This window comes from Protobothrops mucrosquamatus, unplaced genomic scaffold (genome assembly GCF_001527695.2).
Source record: "Protobothrops mucrosquamatus isolate PMUCROS unplaced genomic scaffold, P.Mucros_1.0 scaffold135, whole genome shotgun sequence".
NCBI classification, from domain to species: Eukaryota; Metazoa; Chordata; class Lepidosauria; order Squamata; family Viperidae; genus Protobothrops; species Protobothrops mucrosquamatus.
In genome coordinates this window covers 151738-169621 of record NW_015386502.1, presented here as the reverse complement: position 1 = coordinate 169621, position 17884 = coordinate 151738, and the positions used below count along the sequence as shown (strand labels likewise).

Genomic DNA, 17884 nt, shown 5'->3' with positions numbered 1-17884 from the left:
CGCGCGTGGAAAGCCAACGTAGTGAAGTCTTTTTCAAACTGGATAACTTTTAAGATTTCTAGACTTCAACTCCCAGAATTCCCCTGCCAGTTGAAAAAAGAAAAAAAAACTAAGTCCGCAGGGAAGAGCCAAGAGAGCGGTGAGGTGCTTGGGAAATCGCAGTTGTGACAGCGGTTGCCAAGGAAGAGCGGAATGAATCCAACTTGAATCTTGTTCCTTCCGGACTTTTTTTAGAAGGGAACATGGGGCTTTTCCGGTGTAGATCACAGAGATGTAAAAATGCTGTGGAGTTAAACAGGCAGTTCCTGTTTCCGGCATATGCGAGGAAAGACTGATTTGAGGAGCGGGGGCGGAAAAAATAGCAAGGAAACGTTTTTGTCATGGCGCTGGGGAGGACTGCAGTGCGACGCTGGCTTCGGAGCTGCTGTTTCTGGGAGACCCGTTTCTTGAAAATGAAATCCGGCTGCAGCCGTCACCTTTCTTTAGGTCATGGAGGGAAAAGGGGAGTCGAGGTATGACTGGTTTATAGGCCCATCCCGTCTTATCCTCTCCTATAATAATAATAGTAGTAAAGTTGGAAGGGACCTTGATGGTCATCTAGTCCAACCCCCTGCTCAGGCAGGAAACCCTATACCATTTCAGACAAATGGCTGTCCAGTCTCTTCTTCAAAACTTCCAGTGTTGGCGCATTCACCGCTTCTGGAGGCAGGTTGTTCCACTGGCTAATTGTTCTAACTGTCAGGAAGTTTCTCCTTAGTTCTAGGTTGCTTCTCTCCTTGCTTAGTTTCCATCCGTTGCTTCTTGTCCTGCCTTCAGGCGCTTTGGAGAATAGCTTGACTCCCTCTTCTTTATGGCAACCCCTGAGATATTGGAACACTGCTATCATGTCGGGGGAGCAGGAAGAGAAGTAATTTGATCTGTATGGGTTAAGGTCGTCGGCAAGGAATATACGAAATCGGAGGTGTCCCCTAATCATCTTTGTTGCTCTTCTCTGTACTCTTTCCAAAGTCTCAACATCTTTTTTACATTGCGGTGACCAAAACTGGATGCAGGGCCCGAGTTTGTTCTGGAAAAGAAGATGATGATGGGTCTTGGTTTAGGGGGAAAAGCGTGGCTCTCTTAAATGTTTTTTTTATCTGCCTTCGCCTTCTCCCCGTTAATTACTCCTTAAGCTTGTGAGGGTGAGCTGTGATACTCTTTTTGCGAGCTTCCTAATTTGCTGAGCGGGAAAAATCCGAAAAATTAGGATAATAAACCTATGGTTTTTCTTTGAGAAAAAAATATGGCATTTTTGGGAATGTTTGCTTTACTGAGAAGCAGGTCATAAAGAGATTAAAAAATCATTCTTACTGACGTGATGCTTTCAAATTGTTCTTAACGTCTATTTTATTCTTGTAGTATTTTGTTCTTGGACAAATATCCCCTTCCCCTGAAGGAGGGAGGGAGGGGAAATGGTTGTCCAAACAACTTGGAGGGTTTCATGGTTTTATTGTTGTTTTATGCCTTCAAGTCAGTGTTGACAACTGCCTGGCTACTTCTGCAGTTTTCTTGATAAGATTTCCAGAAGTGATTTCCCATTGCCTCCTTCCTAGGCTGAGGGAAAGATTAAGAGGAATGACCGGAGATCAGGTGGCTTTGTGCCTAAGGCAGAACTAGTAAACTGGTAAATTCAGGCCACACTTTGACTAGCTTATGTGTGTTTGTACTTATGTTCTCCAAGATGAGTGCAATAGAAAGAATCGGAATCCATATTCTAAAATTTCTTAGAAAACCTTAAACATTGTAAAGTACATGATTAGAATGCCTGCTTGGTTTTAAATACCTATTTTTCATGCATACTAACAGGAGGAAAAGGTAACTGATACTTGAGGTCTTTAAGCTTACAATATTTTGTTTCATTGTAAACAAGATGCCCTGATTAAAATGGTCACAACTGAGAGAGAACCAAAGGTAGCAATGAATTATTTGGGGGGCAGAAATATAGAGTTTATCAACAGAATGAGCTAAAGAGTTGTGACATACAATAGGTAGTTTTTAACACACTGAAAGATGTGAAGTACCATAAAAAACAATGATATTATAGTAAGCCACAATATGACTTACCATAGTGCTCAATACCAATGCTCAGATTCCACCTTTAGCCCACTTTGTGAACATATATGCTTGGATAAGAAAAATTGGCATCAGATTTGTAAATAGCTATGTTGAATTTTTTATTAGGTGTTTGAAAAATCCAGAATTTTCAGAAGAGGGTTTATATTCTCAGCATTGTCTTACTTGGGATACAACACTTATCTAGTAATTTCTCAGTCTGCTATGGTTTGGGCTGATGTGAAAGGTAAGAAAAAATTCTAAAAATGCACAATTGTCAAATCCAATCCTCTATTGCTAAAATATAATCTGATTTTTTTTTTGTTATTAGAGGAAGGACTGAGTATGGCTGTTGGTAAAAAATACAACTTGTTTTCTCTCTGTGTTTTTATTTATAAATCAAATTTATAAAGCCACACAACTCATCAGAACTCTGGTGGCATACAAGTTATATAATACAATACAGTACAAAATGGTACAATATAATAAAACAATATAACCAGGGAAACAACATACCCAGTAGAAAACACACTGAATCCACCTTATCTAAGGCCAGGAGGAAAATCCAGGTCTTCTGTACCCAATAAAAGGATAGCAAGGTCAAAGTTATTTGATCTATGGGGAATATCAAGTGGAAAGGGGTATTTGATGGTTCTGAGGCCTAGCTCTGAAGTGACTCAATGAAGAAAAATTCAGCCTTGCAAATATTTAGATACTCTTTTTGTTTTCTAAAATGAAAAGGGGGAATATCAGCCTGATTCTTTCAATCAATTCAGTATTTTAAAATCCTGAAGGTTTAAGAAATCCATTTCACCCCTCATGCCCTATACAAAAGAGGAGAGTCTGAAAATATTGGACCCATCTTCGGGAGATCTTGGAAACTGCACTATAATTTTGTATGCTTTCTATTAGCACTCTTAAACAACTTTGAAGCTCAGTAATTAATTATATATTTAAATGAATCAGATAGAAGGGATTTATTTAGAAAAATATTGATGAGGTGGAAACTCAGCCATAAGATGATTATTGAGATGAAGATTGGCACAGATATCTAGATTGATATAGAATTTGTTGCTGATAGTTTAAAATGTATATAAAGTGGATTTTTCATATTTTGTTTCTTTACAAAGTTTACCTTTTTGTAAATACATGTATAAAAATCATATTTAACTTATTAACATATTTATTCAAAAACCTGTCATATTCTTCTCTGACTTTGTCCTTTTATATATTGTCTAATACTTATATGTTTCCTTTGGGTCAGAGTCCCTCAACCTTTTGGGGTTTGCGGCCTGGAGCGTGGGGGAGGGGAGAGAGAAGGGATGGTTTTGTGGGAGGGGTAAACGTGCACGCAAGTGGGGCCATGAGCACCTGTGGCGGCGCTCACACGAGTGGGACCCTGAACACCTGTGACACTCACGCAAATGGGACCGCAAATGCCTGCAACGCTCACATGAATGGGGCTGTGCGCACATGTGTGCGTCTGCCAGCCACTCATGCAGCCCGGTGGCCAATAGGCCACGGCCCACAGATTAAGGACCCCTGCTTTGGGTTGTTGTGCCAATAATACAATAGAGCTGTTGATAGAAATGTGTTTTGACTACCATGATGCTACTTCTATTAAAACTGTCTTCTATTCCTGACTTGTAATATTAGTATGTCTGTATGCAATGACATGAAATATTTTTCTATTAAATAATACCTGCTTCACAGATGGGCATATTCACTGAATTCTTGTTTTATTATATCATAAGTTGATGAAATCCTAGATCAAGCAGACTATCTCTATGGAAGTGGAGAAACCCAAAAGCTTTATCAGTTGCTGAGTGAACACAAGAACAGGTACAGTATGCTATTTCAGCATGTTCTAATGGGCTGAGGTTGGCATAGAGCACACAGCTATGATACAAAATCACTAGATATGTGGAAGGGTTGAAATCAGAATTTTAGAATACATTATAGTGGACCTCTTGAGTCCTTTACTCTCATTTAAAAAACAACTTTTTCTTCTAATTGCTTTCAATGGAAAACAAAATACTCAAAATGAAATAATATCACATGGCACTATGCACCGAGCAATAAATGAGCAATAAAACAGTTTGAAGTTCTAAGATCAATTTTTAAATGCATTTAGGAGATTGGGAATTGGTTCTCTGGGTAAATTTGAATATCCCCAGACTTTAATTTCTGGAATTGATTACACTTGTAAAGTACCTCTACTTTCACTAGATTCGGTTCGCTGCAAAATACCCGTTAATTAACAATTATTATAGTCTCATGCAGTGCTGTGTTACTAAATTGTTTTAAATTGTTTTATTTTATATAAAGTTCTCCCACAGAACTATTGTTTGGTAGTAAATGTATAATAAATATGTCTTTACATTGATACCTTACTACGGTACATCATAATCAATACATCCTATTATATATGTTAATATGCAGTGAAAATGCACAAGTGTTGTGGCGTCTGGCACGAGCTTTACGAGACCTTGCTCAGCTTAGTCAAACTTCAGCAGAAAAAAAGAAGCAGCTGGCTTATGAAGCCCTTGATTATGCAAAGAAGGCACTTGAGAAAGACAACACTTGTTATAGTGTACACAAGGTCAGACAAACAAATAATTTACACTTGGTAGAAATTTGAAAGGAAAATTGCAACAATTCTTTCATATCTTAAATAATAAACTTATATTCAATTAATTTAATTAGTATACAGTAATTATGCAGCAATTATCATTTCAAACCAGTCTACCAAATGAACTGAGATCAGAAATTTCCAGAAACTAGCTGCAGTAATATTTCTACTGACTTAATTGTTTTAAAGTAGATACAATATTATTGAAATATTGCAACTAGTGATACATACTAAGATATACTCAAAGGCAAAAGGATGCAGAAGTAGCTGCATGATCCCAAGAAAAGATTCAGTTGCTTTAAAAGATGAAGATACATATAACTTAAGTATCCCTGCATGTTCCAGAGCACCCTTTTGCTTTTAAAACACAAGTGTTGCATAGTGTAAGATAAATCATAGAAGAGTAATTGAACTAAGTTATTGCCAGTTATTTTTTATTTCAAGTTTTAATTTTAAAAGCCTAGAATGGCTTGGACGGTTATAGCTAGTCATGTCCTGTTTGAGTATGAACCTGTCTAGACATTAAAATTCAATTTCTTTTAAATGTCTATTTTTTTCAGAAACCTGTCTGAATGTAGAATGTGGGAAAGGTTCTTCACTCTTTCAAAATTATATAATTTATTCTCTCAGGACTTTTATGTAATCTTTACTTGGTTTAAAACCTCCTTCAGCTCGGACTTTTAAGAAATTCTATGCCATTCAATTTAGTTTTAACTATAGTTCATTTTAGACAGTTAACCACCTAGCATTCCCTATTGACTGAAGCTTCAGTTAACAAATCTTTGTGTAGTATAGTTAAAAATGTTTTATTGACAGTATGATAATTTTATATTGCTAAATAATCTATTCTTTTCATTTAGTGGTATGCAATATGTCTCAGTGATGTGGGAGATTATGAAGGAATAAAGAACAAAATTGCCAGTGCTTTTGTTATAAAAGAACATTTCCAGGTATTTAAAATTATCAACTTTTGTATTAATCTTAACTTGCCACACAAACCTGAACATGATGGAAGAGCAATTTATGATGATGAATGAATTAGAAACTGAAAGGTTTTTAATTGTTGTATTATATATGAATCATTGAATTGTCATTGTCTTCATTAATAGGGAATGCTTAAAATATTTTAATGGATTTTGTCTAACATATACAAAAATACATTTTTGTTTCAAAAATTATCCAAAAATGTAACATTTTTGAAGCCTACATTGGATACATGTAAATATTAAGGAACCAAAGAAGGGTAAGAAAAGGCAGGATGAGCATGAATTTAGAATGATAGTCCTTTATTTTTCCAAAGTCTTGCCATTCTTCTTCTAGAGGCGGTAATTTATGCTTGCTGCATGCTTGCTAAGGGACACAGTTCTAGTCCCAGGAGCCTGACAACTTCTGTAGTTTAGGTTTTACATTTTTATCCTTTTCAGTGTAGTTAATAAACTACTTTGTTTTAGGGGGTGTTAAAATAACGAACATAAGGAGCAGTTTAAATTTTTCAAAGCATAATTTTATGAAGTAGGAAATTAGCATTTATTTGTTTAATTAATTTTTAAAATATAGAGCAGAAAAGACTAACTCATCTCAATGTATTTGTTTATTTGGCCATTTTCCCCTTAATCCATGCTTCAAATGTTTGTGTATGGCTTGTATTAAGTTCACTAAAGCTCAGCCATATTACATGTTTTAAGAATTCACTATTTCTAATGGTCTCAACTTTTTCCTGCATTATTAGAGATCTTTTATGGTCCATTTCTCTTACAGTACATAATAGTTAAAGTAAACTCCATGAGATTACCTATGTCCTGGTTAATAAGCTCCTTTGAAGTAGATAAATAAGTTAAGATACAAAATGGAACAGTTTGTCTCATTTTCATCCTGGAGGTGATTTTTGGTGTTCCAGTGGTATCAAGAATATAATAAACCACATTCTCTTTTAGAAGATGTACTTCTTAGAATACTTGAAATACTTGAATTAGGTTGTTGAATGGACAGATATAAATCCTAGAGAGCACCTGTTGACAGTTGTATATCCCTGATTATAATTTCTTCCATATTTCCTTTTACCTTCAACTATATCTTTCAGAAGGATATTTGTGTTTTCAAATATAGTTTTGTGAGCTTGAACAGAGAAAGTTGGATGCCAGCAAACTTAACTTAATGTTAGCTTTCAACCATCAGGATGTAAATGTGATCTGTACAAGCTACAAATAGATATGTGCACTAAATATTAAGGATATTTCTCCTTAAACCATATGAAATTCATTACTTTTTTCAGACAAAGATATGCAAAATGTAATTTCATTATTGCTAGGGATTATGTAAGGGGGAAGGTAGGAGTTATGGAGTAAATATTAAGCAATGATGAATAAATGCTTTTGTGGGTTTTTTTAAACAGAAAGCAATTGATCTGAATCCAAAGGATGCTACTTCACTTCATCTTATGGGCATTTGGTAAGACAATCTTTCTAAACAAAATTATATTTGAAATGCCAACATTTTTGTCTGATAATGTGGAATGTGAAGTAATTGTATAATGTTTTTAGTATTTGCAATAAGTTCCTGAACAAATGAACTACCCTAACAGCATTGTTTTATAATATATGTAACATTATGTATAAATTTCAGCAATATGTCTCCACTAGTTGTGTTTTTAAAACATTGTATTTGATCTATCCTCTTTTCCTTCTAATTAAGATATAACAGTATCTCTCACTTGATCCTTCAGGTCTTCTAAGGTACATTCATTCCCACTGTAATTTGGTCTATTGATCCTTCCTTCAGTGATTACTACATTTCAACTTTTGTTAGCCCTAGCTAATATGGCAATCATAAGGGATCAGGGACTTGTATATGATAGTATTTGAAATATCACATATTTCCCCACTCCAGTTTTTACCTAATGGTTAAAGATTGCATTTATTATTCATTATCATTTACTTTCCTGATCAAGTATCATAAGTGTTGTCTCTCGCTGTAACCTATTGACTGATTTATATCCTAGGTGGCAATATTTTGCTCAAAACCTTTTTTAAAAGGTCTTCTTTTCTTCCCTAATGTTGAGAAGCTCCAAACTAGATAGCACCACATCTTAAAGATCTGCAAACACAATGATTAATATGCTTGTCTTAAAGGGCTAAGTAAGACACAATGAAACAGATACAGGCTTTGATTTGTTAGTCATATTATTAGCAGTTTGAGTATTGGCCAAGCCTTATCCAAGTAAATGAAGACTTTTACAATTCAGCTTCAGCATTCTTTTATGAATAAATCTCCCCCAACTTCTCTAAGCATACTCTTGTACACTTCAGGTATTTTTCTCTAGACTTTCTCAAAACATTCTTAGTAAGCAAAACTTTATTTATTTATTCATTCCATTTCTATAGCTGCCCATCTTGATTCAGTTAGTTCTAAAACCATAAAAACAGTAGTTACAAATTATTCATGCAGGCAACCAAACATTATCATAACTGCATAAAAATTAACAGTGCAACACAATACAATATGATGTGTGCTAAAAGCTATGGCAAATCTACACAGCATACTAAAAAGCAGAGACATCACCCTGCCAACAAAAGTGCGTACAGTCAAGGCCATGGTTTTCCCAGTTGCAATGTATGGCTGTGAAAGTTGGACCATAAGAAAGGTTGAGCGCAAAAGAATTGAGGCCTTCGAACTATGGTGTTGGAGAAGACTCCTGCGAGTCCCCTGGATTGCAAGGCGATCAAACTGGTCAGTCCTAGAGGAGAAGGCCAGATCCTTAGAAGGTCAGATCCTGAAGTTGAAACTCAAATACTTTGGCCACCTAATGAGAAGGAAGGACTCACTAGAGAAGAGTATAATGCTGGGAAAGATTGAGGGCAATAGAAGAAGGGGACGACAAAGAATGAGGTGGCTGGATAGAGTCACTGAAGCAGTAGGCGTGAGCTTAAATGGACTCCAGAAGATGGTAGAGGACAGGAAGGCCTGGCGGAACATTGTCCATGGGGTCGCGATGGGTCGGACACGACTTCGCAACTAACGACAACAAAAAAACTACATATCTTCTTAATAGATATTTCTTCCATCTATCTTCAACCCTGGCTAAGGATCATCTAGTCAAGTGTCCCCACAATTGGGTGTATTTGTTCCTCTTTGGCATTTTTCTTCAGCAATTCTTGAATGCTTTGGTGAGTCTTATCCTAATCTCACCCAGCATCCCAAAAATCTTAATTAAATGTTCAATCCATCTGTAATTTACCAGCCACTTTTAATCTGGACAACAATAATTATTCTGTCTCCAACAATTATTCAAATAGCTAGTCTGTTTTAGCAACTGTTGTATGTTAACTGTCAGCCTCATCTTTCATTGATCAGTTTCTTCTCTCTAATCTTGACTTGTTGTCCTGGAGGTTTCTAATACTTTATGCCACCTTTATACCTGCCTTTCCTCTTCCACTGAGAAGCTAAATTAATCCCATTCTTATAACTTACCCAGCAAGCATAGCATAGATCCAGAAGGGAATGTGTTTGGCTTACTTTCCCTAGTCTCAAAATCACTTTAAAGTAAATATTTATATACTTATCTAACTAGCCAAGTCATGATGTTTGGAAATAAAAAAAAAATAGTTTTCATATAGAAAAAAAACAGCCAGTGAGGCCTTTTTTCACTTAATTGGTATATAACTTACAGCCTTCTCTAGTTGCTCTTTAGCAGTGATCTGAAAGTATAGTAGTAAGTTAGGCATACACCTTTCTAGAGTTGGGTTAAAGTTAGACTTCACTGACCTCCTCTAGTCATGTGATTTTAAATATTGTGACCTTAGGAGATATACTTAAATACATTTTCCTTATGTTACAGGTGCTACACATTTGCTGATATGCCATGGTATCAGAGGAACATAGCTACTGTTTTATTCTCAACACCACCTAGTTCTACCTATGAAGAAGTATGTGTCCCACTAATATTTTATATAGCTTCTTCTTTTTTGATGTATTATCCTTTAAAACAATGAAAGAAAAGCAGATGGAAAGGTTAGTCGTTATAAGCTGTGAGACTATAGTGTCAGGCAGTATATTTTTGGATAAATCTTGAGATTCTGAAAAATAAATGTACCATCTATTAAATGACTAACAACTTATTGATATTATAGTATAAAAGCTATTTCATAAAATACATAAAATAAGTTTAATTACGTTTGTAAATAAATATATCTTGAATATAAATTATAAAGCATAGCATTCCCTTTTCTCAACAGTATTTCTTAGAAAACACAAGTTACATTGCAGTTATTGAAGAATTTTAATTGAAATGGAAGGATTTGGATTACTTTAATAGTATTCTAATGTTAATATTAATGTCTTCTAGGCATTACAGTACTTTCAAAAGGCTGAAAATGGTAAGTTATGTAAGAAAGCATATCGCACAACAATTTTGAAATCAAAATTAAAAGTATAAAAAAGTATTAAATATTTATAGCATATAAAACAAGGATATAGATAAATGAAAGTTCTTAAAATTCTCTTTGCCTATATCTAATGATATATCTACAGAGGTATCAATGTAGTGTTAAAAAATTAGCATCTCTAGTCATTAGGGAAATACTCAATTTATAAATTAGAAAACACATAATGTTTCAAGAGTACTGAAACTGAGTATTGAATATGCAACCTTTTAATTACACTATTTAATACACCATCCCAAGAGCGTGTTACGAGTTTATTATGTTAAAACAAGCATTTCTTCTTTGTTTATAAAAATGTTTCTATTGATCATGAGAAGATAAAAATTATTTAAAACCACTTATTTATACATTATAAAGTGCTCTGAAGAGGAATGTGAAATGTTTCAGTCATAAACGAACTTGCATCAGAATTTGCATTATAAAAATGTATATTGAAGTGATTTTCATATTGAGGAACAGAAGCAAAGTAATTTTCAACTTTAAAATGTGTTGAACAATTTAATATGAATCAGATATATAGATTTAATACAGAATGTAGATCTAGGGATATGAAATGAAAACATTACAGTGCAGATAGAACCAAATATCCTTTATCACCCAGTAAAAAGTAGCACTTAATCTTTCTTTTCTATATATATATATACTGAGATTATGCTTAACTTTTTAAAATGTTAGAGGCAAATAAGCTTTACATTATAAATTAAAAACCAGAAGTTTTTTGTTTGTTTTTATTTCTGTAGTTGAACCAAATTTCTATAGTAAAAACTTGCTGTTCTTAGGAAAGACATACATCAAATTAAATAATAAAAAGATGGCCCTTCTCTGGCTAACAAAAGCTAGAGATAGGCTACCACATACAGAGGAAGATAAGCAGGTAAGCTATTTTCACAGTCAGATACGTATATAGATATAGAAAAAACATTTTTAAGTATTCTTGTGCTAGAACACTTACTGAACCTACATAAGTGCTTTCATTAGCTTCACACTGTAGCCTAAAGCTGTGTTTCCTGATCTTGGTAATATATTGTCTTACTTTCAGAACCAACCAGCCAATATCGCCATTGCTGAGAGTAATCATCTCAGGGGTACTGGGATCTTGACAGCTTTAATTTAAGTTTAATAAATTATTAATCTAAAGAAATCTTGGAAATGTATATTGAAATAAGTCATATTTTTTTTATGAAACATTAGATTGGTAACCGACTATAAAATGATTATAGAAATGTTAGATCTGGTGTATTATGAACATTGTTAATAAGTATTGTTAATGTTTTTCATCAAAGCTAAGTTTTACGATTGATGGTTAGAATAATTTCCTGTAGATTTCTTTCTATCCCTTTTTCAGGGAAAAGAATTGAATGGGTTGAAAAGGATTTCATAAACTTGATATGGTACTCTAGTAGGGTTCCACTGTACTTCTTTGTGAGAATTTTACCTGGAAGAGTGGCTTGTCGGTTTTAATTTATAGCAGCCCTGTGGTAAACTGATTTGAGTGATGGTTATTGACTCAAGTTTGTAACTAAGCATAAACTTGAAACCAGCTCTCAGTGCCCAATGTTTGTTTGTTTAACATCTTTGTATACCAATTTGTATACCAATACCACTTTGTATACCAATGCAATAAAGAAAAACTCTTTGCTGTTCACATTAAAAAGAAATGCAGAAAAAAACCCCATACAAAAATAAAAACAAGGGTGTTTTTTTAAGATGGTACTATCAAACCTGGGGAAGGCTCAGCAAAAAAGCCTGGCCTTTGAGAAATGCAGTAAAAAGAGAGCCAGTCTGATTTCCAGAAGGAGGCTACCTTCACATTGCATCAGTTTCTATCTGATCTATTCCTGGAGATCAATGTCTGCATAGACTGCTAAACTTTTGGTCCTCAAATGTTATTGAACTTATCCAGTTTCTTCACTGTAATCCTCTATTTTCTTAAAAAATAACCAAAGGCAAATTAGCAGAACAGAATGAATTAACACAACTATTTTTACATGATTTGCATGCTGTATCAAATAATTTTTTTCACTTCTATTGTTCCAGGTACAAAAAGAAGCTTTGGAACTACTAAATTCTATATGACACGATTACTCAAAATATATGAACTGATGAACTAAGAAACTAAGCAGAAAGCTAAACATTATATTGTGGTTCAAATTGGTATATGAAGAAAAGAACTTTTAGAGAATAAATTCCAGATTTTGCTGACATTTCCATCTGCATCTATTAATCCATCTATATACATGTCCAAAATGGAGACAAAAAATCAGGAAGCAGTTATGAAATTGACAAGTATTCAGAAATTTCAATTTTAATTCCTACTTTTCTTGTTTAAACTGTTATTTCAATCATTGTCTGGCATATGAAGATATGGTTTTAGATACTTCATTTGGATAACTGCACTGTTTTTGTTTTGGAGAATTTAGGACAGAATATGCTTGTTTTTATATGTCAAAAGGATAATTGGTTAAGATATAATTATAAGAATGTGGTTAGAATGCAGTATTGCACGCTTACTCTGCCCACTGCCAGGAGTTCAATCCTGACAGGCCAAAGGTTGACTCAGCCTTCCATCCTTTCAAGGTTGGTAAAATGAGGACCAAGATTGTTGGGGGCAATATGCTGATTCTTTAAACCACTTAGAGAGCTGTAAAGCACTATGAAGCTTATATAAGTCTGAGTGCTATTGCTAATGCTATTGTTTACCCTTAAGACGTAAAGGTACTTTTAAGCACTATGGTGCTCATCTTACATTCTGGCTTGCAACCAATATATGAATAATTTTTGAGCATTTTGGTTTCTGGCAAGGTTTAGTTGCAGCTTCCTTGATGCCTTTCACATCTTAATCATATAGTTTCATAGAGGTGAAATCTGCTGCTTTTAAACAATACCCTTCATTTGCAACAGGGTACTCTTAAAATAAAAAGTACTTCTATATGTAAAAAAACACCAAAAAACCCCATAAACAAATATTAAAATGAGAGAAATAAAAATTCAAAAACAGTATAGCTCAGTCTTGAAACACAATATTAAACTATATAGATTGTTAGGTCAATAGAGTCAACTCATAGGCAGAGAGCAAATCAGCTCAAGAATTTAAAACTAGGATGACAATTTTACTGTAAGAGTAAGATCATACTTATACTTCAATATGAAGAATTCTAAATCATGCAAATAACTAATATCTACCTAAACGGTTCTCTTTAAAATTTTTTATAAAAATCCCTTTGTAGATTTGGAGTCGTCTAGGAGACATTTGAATCCTGAAAATAAGTCAAGAATTTTGGGTGCTGTTGATGTATCTGCATCAAATAGTAAAACATTTTTTAAAAAAAAACACTATATTTTTTATAGCAAAGAGCTGACCCTATATGTTAAAAAGTTGAAAGTTTTAAGCTATCTCCAAAGCCTCTGTGCCTATAAACTTAGCTGTGCTTTTTATATTGTAGTTTGTTTGTTTTTGTTAGTTGTGAAGTCATGTCTGACCCATCGCGACCACATGGATGACGTTCCTTCAGGCCTTCCTGTCCTTTACCATCTTCTGGAAGTCCATTTAAGCTCACGCCTACTGCTTCAGTGACTCCATCCAGCCACCTCATTCTCTGTTGTCCCGTTCTTCTATTGCCCTCAATCTTTCCCAGCATTAGGCCCTTCTCCAGTGAATCCTTCCTTCTCATTAGGTGGCCAAAGTACTTGAGTTTCAACTTCAGGATCTGGCCTTCTAAAGTGCAATCAGGGTTGATCTCCTCTAGGACTGACCGGGTTTGATCGCCTTGCAGTCCAGGGGACTCGCAGGAGTCTTCTCCAGCACCATAGTTCAAAGGCCTCAATTCTTTTGCGCTCAGCCTTTCTTATGGTCAGACTTTCACAGCCATACATTGCAACTGGGAAAACCATGGCCTTGACTATACATACGTTTGTTAGCAGGGTGATGTCTCTGCTTTTTAGTATGCTGTCTAGATTTGCCATAGCTTTCCTCCCCAGGAGCAAGCGTCTTTTAATTTCTTGGCTGCAGTCCCCATCTGTGGTGATCTTGGAGCCCAGGAAGTTAAAATCTGTCACTACCTCCATTTCTTCCCTATCTATTTGCCAGGAATTGAGAGGGCCGGATGCCATGATCTTCGTTTTCTTAATGTTGAGTTTCAAGCCAACTTGTTAGTTACCACCTAACTCCTATGGCAGTGATGGCGAACCTTTTAGAGACCGAGTGCCCAAACTGCAACCCAAAACCCACTTATGCATCGTTGGGTGCCGGGTGGGTGTGGCCCATTGGGTGGGTGTGGCCCATTGGGTGGGCGTGGCTGCGGTGGTAACAGCAGACTGGGTGGGATTAAAAAGTTCAATCAATCAATTCCAACTTTGCAAGACCTTTTTTTTCCCCCGTGAAAAGTTGAAATTGACTGATTGAACCTTTTTTTCCCCCACACGGCAATGAAGATCTAAAGCGAAAAGGTTTTATAAAACCCAGCTGAAGGCCAAAGACTGGGACGACAGCACGCGTGCCCACAGAGAGGGCTCTGAGTGCCGCCTCTGGCACCCGTGCCATAGGTTCGCCACCACTGTCCTATGGACAACCTTCTCTTAAATCCCAACATGTGTATGAGAAAGGAACTTCTAAGTATCTGTTGCTTTTCTGGAAAATTATAAGGAAAAAATGACAGCGTGGCCATATAACGATTAGGAAAATAGCCTCTACCTTCTCCTTCGTGGGAAGGTAAATCAGCAAAGGCAAATCCGCATCATAACTTATACAGAAATTGCTTTTGAAAGAATTGGGAAAATGCCTTTTACTTTTAAGCACCTACGTGTAAAACTATGCTAAAGAAATAAAAATATAGAATTGTTAATATCACTAACAGCATCTTAGAAGACATTCAAGTAGAAAAATACATGCAAAAAAGGCTCAGTTCTTATTTAGAAGCAACTTTTTGTTTAACACTGGTTAACTTTTCCTATTCTAGAAAATACCTTGGTACAGTATTACCTGTGTGCCAATTTATTAGCTGAGAAATCCTTCCTGCAAAATCTAAATTTATTTTAAGCTTGGAAGAACATTTGATTTCTCTTTGTTTCTACTTCCCCTGCCCATTTAAAGTGCATAGGTTCTTGTCTGTTTCCTGCCTACCAGAGAAATGGGTACAGTTACTGAAGGAATAAATATTTCCCATGGTCAGAAAATTGTGAACATTTTGACATGCTACAGATTGTTGTGGGGGGGGGGAATATTGTTTGTAAATTGGTTTATTTTTGTAAGCCGCCCAGAGTCACTGAGAATGAGAGGGCAGCCATATAAATTTTCTTAAATAAATCACATTTAGTCAAGTTTCAGAGAGTTCCAAAACATATTTGGAAGATGTTGGTACATATTTTATTATTCACAGGAAGCCTTACTTTTGAAAATATTGCAAAGGGTTTCATGAATGCAATACAGCAGCCCAACCATTGAAACATTTGCTCATTAAAACTAGCAAGGTGGACTTTGGTTATCCCATTTAATCTTAGTAACATCTTTCTCAGGCATCAGTTATTTTTTTTTCCTCTCTTATAAAACTGCTTGGGGAAGTCAAGGCATCTTTTTGAGCCTTTTTATTAGAGAGATGGAGATAGAGATGGAGAGATGTACAAAAGCATATAGATGCAATACATGGGAATCTGGGTCCATTCTGAATTATCCATATAAATTCTGAGTACTGTTGATTTCAGGAAGAGTGCACTTACACCTCCTTTCTTAAATACTGAAATCTTTAAGTATATCCTTTTTTACAAAAATACAAACAAACTAGCTAATCTGGTGGAGATGGAAGAGATATTTTTGAGATCTACAGAGGTTAAATACCTATCTACTTGGATTTTCTAGATACAACTTGTTTATCTTCCTTGGTAGACAAAATACTCAATTTCTTTGCCATTAGGAAATCATACAAGAAATCACATAGTATGATTTCTTTCCTTTTACAGCCAGTGAATCAAGGTTTGCTAAATTGTGCAAAAATGGGCAAAGTAAGATATTCTGTAAAAAGTATGTTATGTAATACCCTGCACCTATGAATTGCACTTAAGTAAATTTTATTGCAGTCATTGAAACCTGAACTCCAGCTGGGGCTATGTTCATGGAAATCACTCATTGATAAACTAAGAATATGTGCACCTTGCCTATAGTCTTGCCAGCATGGAAAAATGACCATAGCACATTTGTCCAACTTTCTGTGACATACACTTTTTTTTGGGGGGGGGGGGTGTTTGAAATGTTACTCATTTCCTCTGATTTTCCAGATATAAAAATATTGCTAAATAGAGGCCTTTTTTCTTCCTAATCCACTAAATCAATGTTTATGAACCTAAATATTTTAATATTGCACACTGTAATTCTTAATTTCAGAAGTTTCCCTTCTGATGGTTGGAATTGGGTTAAGTATTCCTTTCATGACTGCACATGACTCGAGAGGTTAGAACATTGGGTTGACGATCAGCAGCACTTGCGTTTGAGACCTGTTGCTGCTATGGGGCAGGGTGAGCTCCCGTCACATACTCCAGTTCCAGCTCCTACTGAACCAGCATTTCAAAAGAGGGTGACAGCTTTTGGCAATGGAAGCACTTTGGTGCTTCCAACACAGAAAATATCACTGCTATTAGCAGCAATTAGCTGAAGGGTGCATAATGTAAAAGGAATGAACTGAGCCAAGCCAAAAATCTGTATTTAATCATTATTGCCCTTTGTCACATTAAAATTACAGTTGGAGTCTGGCAGTCTCTGGAACTATATGTGGCTTTATGTGTTCTGGTTGTATACCCCTGGCTTAATGGATATTCTTATTAATAGTGATACTGCATAAATAATATCTAATAGAGATTCTTCTGATTTGTTAAATTACCAGAAAAAAATTGCAAAACATAAAATGGAAGAGAAAGTAAAGCACAGTCACTATCATTTACCTTTACTTACCTAAGGCTCCCCTTGTTTAGCTCTCCTAAATTCCAATACAACTGGCTTTGAAATTTTGTTTTCATCTTTGCCCATTTTCCCCAAATAAACTTATAATATAAACTTAAACAAGCATTTCATTTGTATTCTTTTCTCTTTTTTTGCAAAATGTCCTCTGAATAATAGACCAAGTAAAAATAAGCAGAGTATATTTTGTGATGCACTGTGTTCTTTATTAATTACTGATTTACAAGATTAACTGCAATGGTTTTCTCAGTCATTCAATAGTGCAAATAATAGTGTTTCTGTTGTTCTGAATGTTGAATTTAGGTAAAGCATTTCTTTCTTTGGATACTTTTTGAAGTTTTTTTCTTTGTAAACTAACATAATTCAGGTGATTCCAAATACAATTTTCTCCAAATCTTAGGGTATTTTTATTTTAAGGCGCCTATGTATATTGTGAGAGGGCATTATGACGTTAAAAACATATTGATCAAGGGGACTTATCACTGAAGGCCCATTAATTCAGTGTTTTTATCAAAGCATTCTCAGGTTAATATCCATGAATAATAAAGTGTAACAATATGTAGAAAAATAAGGTTTTGGTAGAATTCAACTGCTATATTGAGAAATGAATAACAGCAGAATCATACTGCATTTATACATTTTTTGCAGTTTGATATGTTACAGAAATGTTAATTCTAGGAAATTTATTTTGTGTGTTTACAAAACTGTAAGTTTAATGGAATTTACAATGAGTAATGAATGCATGATACAATGGTAATTTAAAATGTTAATCTAGTAAGG

The 17884-nt window shown here is 35.0% G+C and overlaps 1 protein-coding gene across 1 annotated transcript; it reads left to right on the top strand.

Annotated features, from left to right (window-relative positions):
- The first annotated feature begins 344 nt into the window (after nt 1-344).
- On the top strand, nt 345-12657 carry RMDN1 (regulator of microtubule dynamics 1). Its single transcript, XM_015813099.1, has 10 exons — nt 345-512; nt 2221-2338; nt 3846-3933; nt 4534-4693; nt 5584-5673; nt 7116-7171; nt 9558-9645; nt 10065-10095; nt 10902-11035; nt 12199-12657. The coding sequence occupies exons 1-10, from the start codon at nt 381-383 to the stop codon at nt 12235-12237; spliced, it is 936 nt and encodes a 311-aa protein (XP_015668585.1). The 5' UTR covers nt 345-380; the 3' UTR covers nt 12238-12657.
- Nucleotides 12658-17884: the final 5227 nt, after the last annotated feature.

Coding starts and splice junctions, on each gene's coding strand:
- RMDN1 (XM_015813099.1), top strand. CDS start 381: ATGGCGCTGGGGAGGACTGCAGTGCGACGCTGGCTTCGGAGCTGCTGT. Junction 10,096..10,901: donor CTTTCAAAAGGCTGAAAATG/GTAAGTTATGTA, acceptor TTATTTCTGTAG/TTGAACCAAATTTCTATAGT. Junction 11,036..12,198: donor ATACAGAGGAAGATAAGCAG/GTAAGCTATTTT, acceptor CTATTGTTCCAG/GTACAAAAAGAAGCTTTGGA.